The sequence below is a fragment of the Eschrichtius robustus genome, chromosome 1 (genome assembly GCF_028021215.1).
Source record: "Eschrichtius robustus isolate mEscRob2 chromosome 1, mEscRob2.pri, whole genome shotgun sequence".
Lineage (NCBI taxonomy): Eukaryota > Metazoa > Chordata > Mammalia > Artiodactyla > Eschrichtiidae > Eschrichtius > Eschrichtius robustus.
The window spans coordinates 76,672,928-76,685,983 of record NC_090824.1 but is presented as its reverse complement, the minus strand read 5'-3'; the positions used below and the strand labels follow the sequence as shown (position 1 = coordinate 76,685,983).

Genomic DNA, 13,056 nt, shown 5'->3' with positions numbered 1-13,056 from the left:
TAAAATATACATTTTGATCAGCTAATCCACTTATAGTAATTCATTGTAAGGGAATATCATCACAGAATAGTTTGTAATAGAAAACAATTGCAAAACAATCTAAATGTCCAACAGGAGAGAACTACTTACATTATGCTGTAACCATAAAATGGAATACTATGCTCCACGTAGTGATTAGGTAGAATTATATTTACTAACATAGCAAAAGAGTCACTCCAGTTTGTATATTTTTTAAAGAATGTTCCAAAGCAACTTGTATGATATGAGCCATTTTTAATGTAAATATAAACAGAAGGAAAACATCAAATTTTAATATTATACCATTTTTTGTTCTGATTTTTTTTAGGTTTTCTATAATGACATGCAGCCTAACTTGCATAATTCAAAGATTTTTTAAATGCATCAGCATTTTGGGAGAAACCAAGAGGGGAAAAAAATCACAAAACAGTGCTCTAAAGACAATGTGAATGTGGATGGAACAGTGGAGAACTGAGGAAAGTTATGGGTATAACTGAGGTATTTCTGACCTAATCAGAGTCCCCCTGAGCCAGTGCCAGGTACCTGCCCCCAAGCCTATTAACATTCTATTTCTGCCCAACTTCTTCTGAGTCAGGGATTCCACCTCTCAGACCTGAGATTATCAGTCACATCAAAGAATCTCAAAATCCCACAAAATTAAATTAATTAAATTCACTTTCATTTGAAAATTCATTATTTAATGTACAGGGCATGTTTGAAGAGAAGAAAAGAAGCAGCATGGTGAAATTAAGCCCTACCTATACCAACTCCAAAAGTTTGGATATCCTCAATCTAAAGTCAGTCATGAAATGACAAGTATATATATTTGGCCACTACTCTCTCTTCTGCCCAAATTCACGGAGGACATAGCAACACTAGGAACATTTATATATGGCCAGGGAAGGCTGTGCAAAGACAGGGATCTGGTGTGCTGGGCCATTTTGCCCAAAGCAGAACCTGGTCCAACACAGCCCTTGGGGCTTAGCTGCCATACCTTCCACAATACGCTGCCTGGAATAAAAAGAGTGCCTGGGAAGGTCTGATTTGCCCCAGATGCACCACTTCCTGCTAATGGCTTTCAGGTCCAGTGCTGATTTCTTCCCAGAGTTTGAATCCAGAAACCTAATCAGCACCGGGTTTCCCTTGGGTATTCCTAACTAAAGCAATGATTTCCAGGCCCAAAGCACATTTTCTCTTCAGCAGTAAAATGTCCTGTTTGACTTAAGTTTAGAATTGTCCTGGATTATCCAAACTGGGCATGGTTCGCATACCCCCAGAGCTTTACCATATGAGCTCAGCTACCCAATAACAGATTTAGTGGGACAAGAGAGGCAGTGAGCTCACTGGCAATATCACAGAGCCTTGGTTACCATGGCACCAATTCTGGGAAGAAAACACAGAGAAAGTGAATCAGAGAATGGAAAGAGAGAAAAATGTAATAATAATGAAGAGTGAGAGAAAAATATATTGGTTCAAATTTACATTTGAGGAATTTATCTGAAACTGAAACATCTAGAAAAATTCAATTTTTTTCAGAATGGCTTTCTTTCTTGGGGCAATTGACATGTCAGAGAGGACTGGTTTCTGAGGTACTTCTGAAGTTAACAAGGGAGAGAACTGATTTGGAAGGTTACATACTAATGAAATACCAAGGTAAATATTATCAATAACAAAATATTTGAAAAGATCATACCAAAGAAGTTAGACAGCCATCATCAAAGCAACAAAGAATCCAAAGAAGTTTTTATAAGCAAGTCATTGAGGGAGGAGGTTAAAGATGAGTCTCCAAATGCAATATGAAAGTATTAGTGGGTCTAAGACTTCCAGATACATCACTGGTGCTTCCAAAATGGAAAATCAGAGTAACCTTAAGTCATCACTAGAAGAAGCAACAGGAAGCAGGGGCAGCAGTAAAAGGACCTGGTCACTATTACTCAGAAGTATTTTCCCCCAAGTTGCTTTCTGCAGGAACTAGTGAACATTGAACAGAGTTAGTCGGCTACTTCCAGTATTGCTGCCTTCGTCAGCTTGGATTAGAGACATTCTGGCTGGTTTCTGCCACCTGATATCTCTGTGTTAAAATAACTAAAGCTTGGAGAAGAAAGATAGAGCCTAATGCAAGTAATAGAGAGTCTAACAGAAGAAGGTAACATCTGAATCTGGTCTGATTCCCACCTTGCTGTGAGCCATTACCAAGAGTTCAAATGTACCTCATTTTCAAGACTACTCCGTGTCTACTTAAGCAGCAAAAAATAAAAAGGAACGAAAGTTTTGCCCTTGCACAGGGTTTTTGCTGAAACTTTTGCCAAAGCAGCTCATTACCTTGAAAGCTTCTTATGGGTAATGATTGTTTTGAACAAATCTTTGTTCACAATGGGCAATCATTTTTCAGTGAAATTTGTTGTACCAAGATAAATAAGATGCTAAGCCATAAAGACCAGGTTCTGAACAACCTTATCAAGTATAGTGTTTGAAGTAAAAAATATTTAAGGAAGAAAAGAAGCCAAAATAATAATATCAATAGAATTTTCCCAGAGGGACAGAAAGGCATAACAATGACCAGGAAAGAATAACAGGTAGAAACTATAGGCAGATTAGATGTAATTTTTCACTTCAGACATCTTATTTGTAGAAAAAAAATAAATAAACCAAGACGAGTTATCACCAAATATAAACTCTTATCCTCTGTGGACTTCTGTTCAATCATTTTAAAATGGTAAGACAGTCTTCAAAAGAATTTAATGAGTATTTTATAAGATAGCACATGTGAAATCTGCTGGCACAGTAATCAGCACATAGCAGCTACTAAACACTATCACCTAAACATATAAAGCTGGGTAGAGTGTTTATATCCATTGAGACAGGAGAAGATAATTTAAAAACATAAGAAGACATAAAATCCTTGCTGTTGAGGATGTGATAGGAGGCTCTGAATGTTAAATGACACCCTGGGTATTCTTATACTCATGAAATCTGAAAGCCAGGGGACAGTTCTAGCGGGCATCAGTCCCTGCTGCCAGGAGTCTGCTGGGGGGATGCAGACCAACTTTTAACACCACTGTACTGAATGAATAAAGATCGGTGGGGAGGTTACTTTTAGTGAGTCATTGGGAAGATACTCAGGATTTGGGGATTTGTTAAAGTGAACTTTCTATGTCATTTGAAGAAACACATATGAGGACAAGGGAGCTCCAGGAACCTTGAAGCAACTGGTGACATCCAATATGGAGCTGGTTTTTAAATTCAGAACCTGTCTGGACGTGTCAGGTGAGCAGCAAACTAGAGGGGCCATTACTAGGTGACAGTCTCACCGATGGATTCAGGGAGGGCTTTTCACCTTTGAGCTCATCACTGAAAGTAAAACACACTTGGGGATTGAATGATGCACTGTGACTGTTCCTGCTGCTCCTGAGGGTTGGCCTCCAGGGACAATATGTGGCCAGAAAGGGATGCTTAATAAAATGAAGGGAGAGTTTCTTGGCACTTTATTCTTTTTTGCAGCTAAAGAGAATCCTTTGTGAGGCTCAAATTGTGGCAGAGTGTCACCAGGAACCCCAAATCCTGCACATCTAGGATCTCTAAGAGGGCACAAGTGGTAGCCCCTTGACTGCCTGCTGCAATGTCCACTGTGTATATTATTGCTACAAAAAGAGGGCTGTAAATGTTCTTTTGTATTTTTATCTATAAATATGTTATATTGTAGACAAAGTTGTATATAAAATAATATATAATTTTTTTACAAAGTCCTCATTCTTCCCTGTGGAAGAATGTCTATCCAGGATATAGATGTTTGTTTAAAAATCCCATCAGGAAAATCTGAGCTGACACTTCTCTGTTTTGCACTATCTATCAGATAAAAAAAATGACAGGGCTTCCCTGGTGGCGCAGTGGTTGAGAGTCAGCCTGCCAATGCAGGGGACACGGGTTCGAGCCCTGGTCTGGGAAGATCCCACATGCCGCGGAGCAACTAGGCCCGTGCACCACAATTGCTGAGCCTACGCATCTGGAGCCTGTGCTCCGCAACAAGAGAGGCCGTGATAGTGACAGGCTCGCGCACCGCGATGAAGAGTGGCCCCCACTTGCCACAACTGGAGAAGGCCCTCGCACAGAAACGAAGACCCAACACAGCCATAAATAAATAAATAAATAAAATTTAAAAATAAATAAATAAAGCAAATAATTTAAAAAAAAATGACAGACGCTAGTGGGCTCCATATCACTTCAAAGGAGATAAAACATTTGTAAGTAATGGATATTTATTTTCATTAAGTATGATTAAGATTGAAGAATTCCTATATTTGCAGTGAAAGGAAAAATGAACGTGTAGTCCCAGGTAGAATCCACAGTGACCCAAGACAGGGAGAGAAGGACCCTCAGTGTGTTGGACTTAGAACAGTGAGGCAGGAATAGAGGGATTTTCAAAGATCAAGAAGTCTGCCCTTGAAGTGGGAAAGGAAGGAAGAACATTCACAAGAGCTGCAGGCTGTACCACAGATAAGAATTTGAAAGAAAACCTGCTGCTTCTTTCTTTCTCTTTGCATGACATTTTCTTTTCTCCTACTTCAAATTTTGATTAACACCTTCTCATTCAAGAGCCACCCTCAAAACATCAAAGGCTTCTTCTCAAGTGTTCCTTATTCTCTCCTTAATTTTGAGGTGAGTTTATACTGACTCTGACCAAGAGTGAAGGGGGATTTCTTGTTCAAATACAACATCTTTGAAATGTACCTTCCTTCCACTCTTTCATTCCTTATCATGTTTCTTTGCCCTGTTCACATGCAGTCTTACCCACCATAGCCAGTTCAAGTGTAGTAAGTAAAATTGTGGTCACAATAAAGAGTGTGATGGCTCTTACTACACACATTTTAGCTAAATATCAAATAGTGAAATTTTAGGTTGTCTAGCTATGGTTTAAAGTGTCATATCATCCCTTCCAATCACTGATTTTCCAGTCAAAGTCTCCTCCAATGAGCCCATTACCTCGAATTTACAGTTTATAGTTTTCCATTTCGACTCACCCATCTGTTGTATGCCATGTTTGATCTTCCTAAATGAACACAGGCAACGTCGCATGCCAGTGAGGTGAGCTTTCAAGTTGCTTGTTCTTCCTCTGTGCATCCACTCTCCGCCTGTTTATTCAGAAAGTATTAGCAGAAAGACCTTCAAGATGGCGGAGGAGTAAGACGTGGAGATCACCTTCCTCCCCACAAATACATCAGAAATACATCTACATGTGGAACAACTACTACAGAACACCTACTGAATGCTGGCAGAAGACCTCAGACTCCCCAAAAGATATATATATATTTTTCCTTTTTCTCTTTTTGTGAGTGTGTATGTGTATGCTTCTTTGTCTGATTTTGTCTCTATAGCTTTGCTTTTACCATTTGTCCTAGGGTTCTGTCTGCCCTTTTTTTTTTAGTATAGTTTTTAGTGCTTGTTATCATTCGTAGATTTCTGTTTTTTGGTTTGGTTGCTCTCTTCTTTCTTTCTTTCTTTTTTTTTCCCTTTTTTTATTACTTTTTAATTTTTAATAATTGTTTTTTATTTTAATAACTGTATTTTAGTTATTTATTTTTTCTTTCTTTTTTTCTCCCTTTTCTGCTGAGCCATGTGGCTGAGAGTGTCTTGGTGTTCTGGCCAGGTGTCAGGCCTATGCCTCTGAGGTGGGAGAGCCGAGTTCAGGACATTGGTCCACCAGAGACCTCTCAGCTCCATGTAGTATCAAATGGCAAAAGCTCTCCCAGAGATCTCCATCTCAACACTTAAGACCCAGCTCCACTCAACGACCAGCAAGCTACAGTGCTGAACACCCTATGCCAAACAACAAGACAGGAACACAACCCCACCCATTAGCAGAGAGGCTGCCTAAAATCATAATAAGGTCACAGACACCCCAAAACACACCACCAGACACGGTCCTGCCCACCAGAAAGACAAGATCCAGCCTCATCCATCAGAACACAGGCACCAGTCCCCTCCACCAGGAAGCCTACACAACCCACTGAACCAACTTAGCCACTGGGAGCAGACACCAAAAACAGTAGGAACTACGAACTTTCAGCCTGCGAAAAGGAGACCCCAATCACAGTAAGTTAAGCAAAATGAGAAGACAGAGGAACACACAGCAGATGAGGGAGCAAGGTAAAAACCCACCAGACCAAACAAATGAAGAGGAAATAGGCAGTCTATCTGAAAAAGAATTCAGAGTAATCATAGTAAAGATGATCCAAAATCTTGGAAATAGAATGGAGAAAATACAAGAAACGTTTAACAAGGACCTAGAAGAACTAAAGAGCAAACAAACAATGATGAACAACACAATAAATGAAATTAAAAATTCTCTAGAAGGAATCAATAGCAGAATAACTGAGGCAGAAGAACAGATAAGTGACCTGGAAGATAAAATAGTGGAAATAACTACTGCAGAGCAGAATAAAGAAAAAAGAATGAAAAGAATTGAGGACAGTCTCAGAGACATCAGGGACAACATTGAACACACCAACATTTGAATTATAGGGGTCCCAGAAGAAGAAGAGAAAAAGAAAAGGACTGAGAAAATATTTGAAGAGATTATAGTTGAAAACTTCCCTAATATGGGAAAGGAAATAGTCAATCAAGTGCAGGAAGAGCAGAGAGTCCCATACAGGATAAATCTAAGGAGAAACACACCAAGACACATATTAATCAAACTATCAAAAATTAAATACAAAGAAAAAATATTAAAAGCAGCAAGGGAAAAACAACAAATAACATACAAGGGAATCCCCATAAGGTTAACAGCTGATCTTTCAGCAGAAACTCAGCAACAGTGGTCTTAAATGACACAATAGGCCAGTTGGCCTTAATTGATATCTGCAGGACAATACATCCAAAAACAGCAAAATACACATTCTTTTCAAGGGCACATGGAACATTCTCCAGGACAGATCTCATACTAGGTCACAAAACAAGCCTCAACAAATTTAAGAAGTTAGAAATTTTATCAAGCTGTTTTTCTGACCACAACAGTATGAAACTAGAAGTTAACTACAAGCAGAAAAATGGGAAAAGAACAAACACATGGAGCCTAAACAACATGCTATGAAAAAACCAATGGGTCAATGATGAAATAAAAGAGGAAATCAGAAAATACCTCGAGGCAAATGAAAATGGAAACACAACTTCCCAAAATCAATGGGATACAGCAAAAGCAGTTCTAGGAGGGAAGTTTATAGCAATATAGGCCTTCCTCAATAAACAAGAACAATCTCAAGTAAACAACCTAACCTACCACCTAAAAGAATTAGAAAAAGAAGAACATACAAAGCCCAAAGTCAGCAGAAGGAAGGAAATAATAAAGATAAGAGAGGAAATAAATAAAATAGAGATTAAAAAGTAGAAAAGATCAATGAAACCAAGAACTGGTTTTTTTGAAAATATAAACAAAATTGATAAAGTTTTAGCCAGGCTCACTGAGAAGAAAAGAGAGAGGACCTAAAAAAACAAAATAAGAAATGAAAGAGGAAAATGACAAACCAATACCACAGAGATACAAAAAATCTAAGATAATACTATGAACAGTTATATGCCAACAAACCGGACAACCTAGGAGAAATGGACAAGTTTCTAGAAACTTACAGCCTGCCAAGACTGAGTCAGGAAGAAACAGACAATTTGAACATACTGATCACTAGAAGTGAAATTGAATTTGTAATAAAAAAAAAAAAACTCCCAGCAAACAAAAGTCCAAAACCAGATGGATTCACAGGGAAATTCTATAAAACATATGAAGAACTATCCTTCTCAAACTATTCTAAAAAAAAATTGAAGAGGAGGGAACATTCCCAAATTCATTCTATGAGCCACCATTACCCTGATACCAAAACCATACAAAACAGTACATAAAAAGAAAATTACAGGTCAATATCTTCAATTAATATAGATGTAGATTGACTTTTAAAATTATTTGAACAGGCACACATGGAAATTAAACTGAATTTTTACCGTTTCCTTACATATCCCATACTTTCCATTTGCATAGAGAACACAGTGGTTTCTTAGCACAAGTTTCTTTCATAGAGGAAAAGTAAATGTGTGACGTATTCCCCCAAGCAGTAGTAAAACTCACAGCTTTTATTGTTATTGCTTTGTGTAAACTGCATTTGGCATCCTTACCTGACATATAATCTTTTGGTTGGGGCCAGTGTTTTTTACAGTTTATAGGATTATTATTTTTGGAAAGCAAACATGAACTTATGAATGTCACCATAATTCTCCTGTAATGTTAACTTTGCCCAAGGATTTAAGTGGACTTATTCGTCATTCTGATTTACATAATCCTTATATCACATAAGGAGCATTGCCAGATTATATGTGTGGATTTATATATAATATATGTGAAAATATGTATAAAACGCATAAGTAGACATGTCAGCAGTATTTGATCCATTATACAAAGGGTCAATTTACGAGATGAGGGTACAATTTTATAGTATTTTTTTTTTCTGATTCAGACCAAGCTCTAACTTTCTCTGTTAATCTGTGTGGAAGACAGAAAGATTTGAATTGGAATTCTATCAAATGAAAATGATTTACACATTCAATATACAATCCTATGTACCCAACTATACTTATATTTTAACATGTTTATGAGAATAATATTCGTACCAATCAACACTGGTCTGTAGTTTTATTTCCTTTTGATATCTTGTCTAGTTTTGGATTCAGAGTAAAACTAGCCTCATAGAATGAGTTGGAAGGAATACTTTTTCTCCTTTATTTTTGAAATCCTATTCTTCAATTACTACCTCTTTTGTCTTAAATATATATTTCTTAGTATGCCATTTTAATTCCCCCTTTGTTTCTTTTGCTACATTTTTTTAAGTTATTTTCTTAGTGGTTGCATCTTAACTTAAAACAATCTAGTTTGAATTGGTCTGAACTTAATTTCAATGGTAAACAAAAACTTTGGTCCAATATAGATCCTTTCTCTCCCTTCTTCTTACTGCATTTGTCATAAAAATGACATCTTTATACATCATAAGCCTGTTTGCACAGTTTTACAATTATTGCTTTATGCAGTGATCTTTTGAATCAGGAGAGGAAAAGAGTTACAAGTAAAAACACATTTAGATTTTATTTTATATTTACCTTCACCATTATCTTTACTGGTACTCTTTACTTTTTTGAATAGATTCAAGTTACTGTCCAGTGCCCTTTCATTTCTGTCTGAAGGACTTCTTTTAATATTGCTTGTAATGCAAATTCACCAGCAACAAATTTTCTGTTTTTGCTTATCTGAGAGTGCCTTAATTTTTCATTATTTTTTGAAAGACAGTCTTGCTGGATATAAAATTCTTGCTTGATAATTTTTTTCTTTCAGACCATTTGAATGTGCCAACCCAGTCCACATCTGGACTCCCCTGAGGTAAGTTTCTATTAACTGCTGTTTTTTCCTATATATGGGCCATATGATTTCTTTGCATGTCTCTCTTTATTTTTTTTATTTAAAACCAGATGTTTAAAAAAATATAATGTGGAAACTCTGAATATCAAATTTCCCTCACTTCTCCAGGTTTTGTTGTGATTATTGTTTTTGTTGCTGATGATGTTGCTGTTTATTTATTTAATTGCCTTTTTTTTTTTTTTTTTTTTTACTAATTCTGTGAAGTCTCTATCACATGTTATGGAGAGCTACTGAAGTCTCTGCTTGGTTAGCTTAGTGGTCAGATCATGATTGCACAGGAGGGAGAACTTTACTACATATCTGGAGATATAGATATGGATATAGATATACATATAGATATATTAAAGCTCAAAAGGGTTCCTCAACTCACTCCTGTTAAATTCTGCAATTTAATACTTCAGTTCAAATATCAGAAACATCACATTTCACCCTATGAAAGTTGAATAAATTCTTTGTTCCTAATGATAATTTTGGCAGAAATTAGTGTCAAGAAAATTCTTTGTGCCCTCAAATACCAAACATTTTAATGAATAAATCCTTCTGAAAAACTTGATGACTGTGCATCCTAGAATATCAATTTTTATGATGGAAGAAGTGATGTTACCATTTAAAAGACAAAAAAATGCTTCTACCTTACAGAAATGATGCTGAGAAAATGAGCAAGTTCAATTCACAGCCCCCCCAAAAAACCTCTTTTGTCATTGAATGATATGTAGTCATTAGTAAATTGCTAGCAAGAGTCAGTCTCATTACAGATTGCTCCAAACCAATAATAGAAAAAAAACCATAGTTAAATAGCTGATCTAAATGCATACATACCCATGTGCATATGCACACACATGCAAGTAATAAAAACAAAGGGGTTCAGAAGTTTGAGTCATCTCTCTCAGCAATTCCTCACTTAAAAGAAGCAAGAAAATTTCTTCTTTTTAAAATTTATTTATTTATTTATTTTTGGCTGCATTGGGTCTTCGTTGCTGCGTGCAGGCTTTCTCTAGTTGCGGCGAGTTGGGGCTACTCTTTGTTGCGGTGCTCGGGCTTCTCATTGCGGTGGAGAAGCAAGAAAATTTCAACAATCATGTCAACTTTCAGGGACATCTACTAAACACAGTTTGAAATACTCTAAAGGGTTAGATGGAGAGGAATCTTCTAGAAGTTTGGCATTTCACCACTTGCACCATGGTCTCCTGGGAACTGCTCACCATGAAATGATATTTACTTATCACTATCATGCTAGAAGCACAGAGCTGCCCCAGGAGAGAACGCCTTTTACCAAAAATCAAAAGGGAATAATCCTTTTCAAGCCAGAGTGAATCAATAGGAAAAAGAATGAGAACTCTCATGACGTAACTCTGATATTGACAAATAAGAGAGTCCAAAACTTGTAGACAGACTCAAAAAATGAATAAAATTGAATGTAAAGGAATAAAAGATAAACAAAAGCCTCATGTTCTAGCTAAGCTGATACTGCTGTAGTGTTTGCACCATCATGAGAGTAACCTGTTCATAGGACAAAATAAACATCTGCTCTAAAAATAACATGAGATGATCATTCACTACTGGAGAAGCTGGGTCCCAAAGGCCAATTAATGGACTCCTGAGGGAAGGGAACATTTCGGATACAATTACCAATCTTCCCCCATAAATTCTCACTTTTGGAATTCATAGGAGACTATCTCCCTCACGAGGAATAAAACAGGTTTCAGAGCAACATAGATAAGTCTCTGTTGTACAGCAAATATGCCAATTTCTTTCCAAACCAGTATTGGTGTCCAGCAAGGTTAACCCCCTCTCTTGGCTGTTGGATGCCAAGGATGTCATGCCCTCCATCTTGCCTGCCTTTTGCTGCAGCAAAAACAGAAGATGACAAATCAGACCCATGAGTTCTATGAGGAGATGTGTTCAGAAGAGGTACAAGTATAGGACAGCTCTTAGGTGTTAATTTTAGCTTTGCCTTCTTTTGTGTGGCTGTAAAAATAATAGCATCTCAAGTTACATGAATTAATGTAAGGAGATTCATCCTTACAACTAAGAGAGCTGTGAATCAGTGAAATGAGGGAGATGAGAATGAGGTAAGAGCCTCAATGTATATAAATTCTGTTCTTATTAACCAGGAGTTGTACCCAGTCAGAACCAGGTCTTTGGGTGAACAAAGAAGTTAGCAAAGTGACATCTGAAAATAACTGACAAAGCAGCTATGAAGAGCAGGCAGAAAAAAAAAAACTTCAGTTTTTTTTAACCTGTGTTTGGCTCTGCCACAGAGCCGATGATTGTCTGCTGCCTTTGCAAGGAGGGAGAGCAAGGCGATGACTGAGTACTGCAGATGGATGAGTTCACTCCCACATGGTTTACAAAGCCATTGGAATCCTCATACATGAAATTATTTCTTGCTATTTTCACTCCTTCCTCATGGTTACTTTGGCTTCTGGGTAACTCTCAATTCCTGCTACAGAGGAATTATTCACAGCTTTTGCTGTGCCATATATGATCTATTCACAGACTGAAGAGGAGCCTTGCAAGGAAATGTGACATGAAAAATTCTGAATTTCTCTCATCCTTTGTGTCACTAGTTGCAATCATCAAGATCATCCTTAAAGCTATGACATTATGTGATCTGGAAAGTAATACATTTTATAACTAATACATAAATGAATATTCTTAGCTAGAATACTGTCATTGAAAGTTTCTGGGTCCGTATTCTGCACTTACATTTTCCTGAATAAGTATCATCACTCAATCATGTCACTTTGGGTCATTTTGGCACAAGTGATAAGTGTCCCTCACTAACAGAGGGGGGTCCAAAAAATAAGTTAATAAATTACAACCAAATAACTGGCAACAGAATCAGGTGATTTCAATGGCTTTGTTTTTGCTTCTCTCACCATGGAAGTCACACAAAGTTCAAGACTAACTTTCACCCAGAAAAAGAAGCTCTTAATCCACTTACCAAAACAACCTTGTCCAGAGGGGCAGTTATGGCTCCCACCACTGTCCTTGGTTCCCAGAGATCTCTACTTATGAGTATCTGACATTTATGATCCTCTCCATATATCCATAAACTACAAGAATAGCAGCCTTTCTAGGATTCCTGACATCTCAGGCAAAAATCTCAAAACTCTGTAATATACCAGATCCATTGTTCACTTTTTCTGTATTTTTCTGGTTTCAACATAGACCGAGATTTTACAGAAGTATTAAAACACCTGGTAAGAGATGGGACTATTATGTAGATGTCTAGACTTTCAAAGTTTCCTTGAGTTAACAAACCATGATGAACACTGCAGAAATGATGGCACATTTGACATTTCTTGCCTGGGTTATCAAAACACCTTAAGAAGCTAATACTTATAACTCCAAGACTGATCCAGAATAAAAGTGAAATGCACTAATTTCATTGTGTTATTTGTTACCTTTCTCCTCCTCTTGTGATGCCTAGCATTTGTGTCTCTAATTCAAGAGATCCACAGAACTGAAATTCTGTGTCCAATATTAAGGGTCTATATATCTTATTCTATAGATATAAATATAAAATGTTCATACTTATTTATATTTTCAAGTACTGTCATTAACCTTCTCCAAGCTGCTTATTG

General features: G+C 37.1%; 1 protein-coding gene across 3 annotated transcripts in view; it reads right to left on the bottom strand.

Annotated features, from left to right (window-relative positions):
- LOC137759193 (olfactory receptor 4K2-like) overlaps positions 1-13,056 on the bottom strand; it is a 133,824-nt gene that overhangs the window by 58,481 nt on the left and 62,287 nt on the right. For 2 of the 3 annotated variants that reach the window (XM_068535161.1, XM_068535154.1), the window contains exon 3: positions 5,037-5,147. The exons of the other annotated variant lie outside the window; for it this stretch is intronic. In XM_068535161.1, coding sequence (XP_068391262.1) covers positions 5,037-5,136 — 100 coding nt within the window. In that variant the 5' untranslated portion in view covers positions 5,137-5,147. The remainder of the gene's footprint in view (positions 1-5,036; positions 5,148-13,056) is intronic. 3 annotated transcript variants of the gene reach the window in all.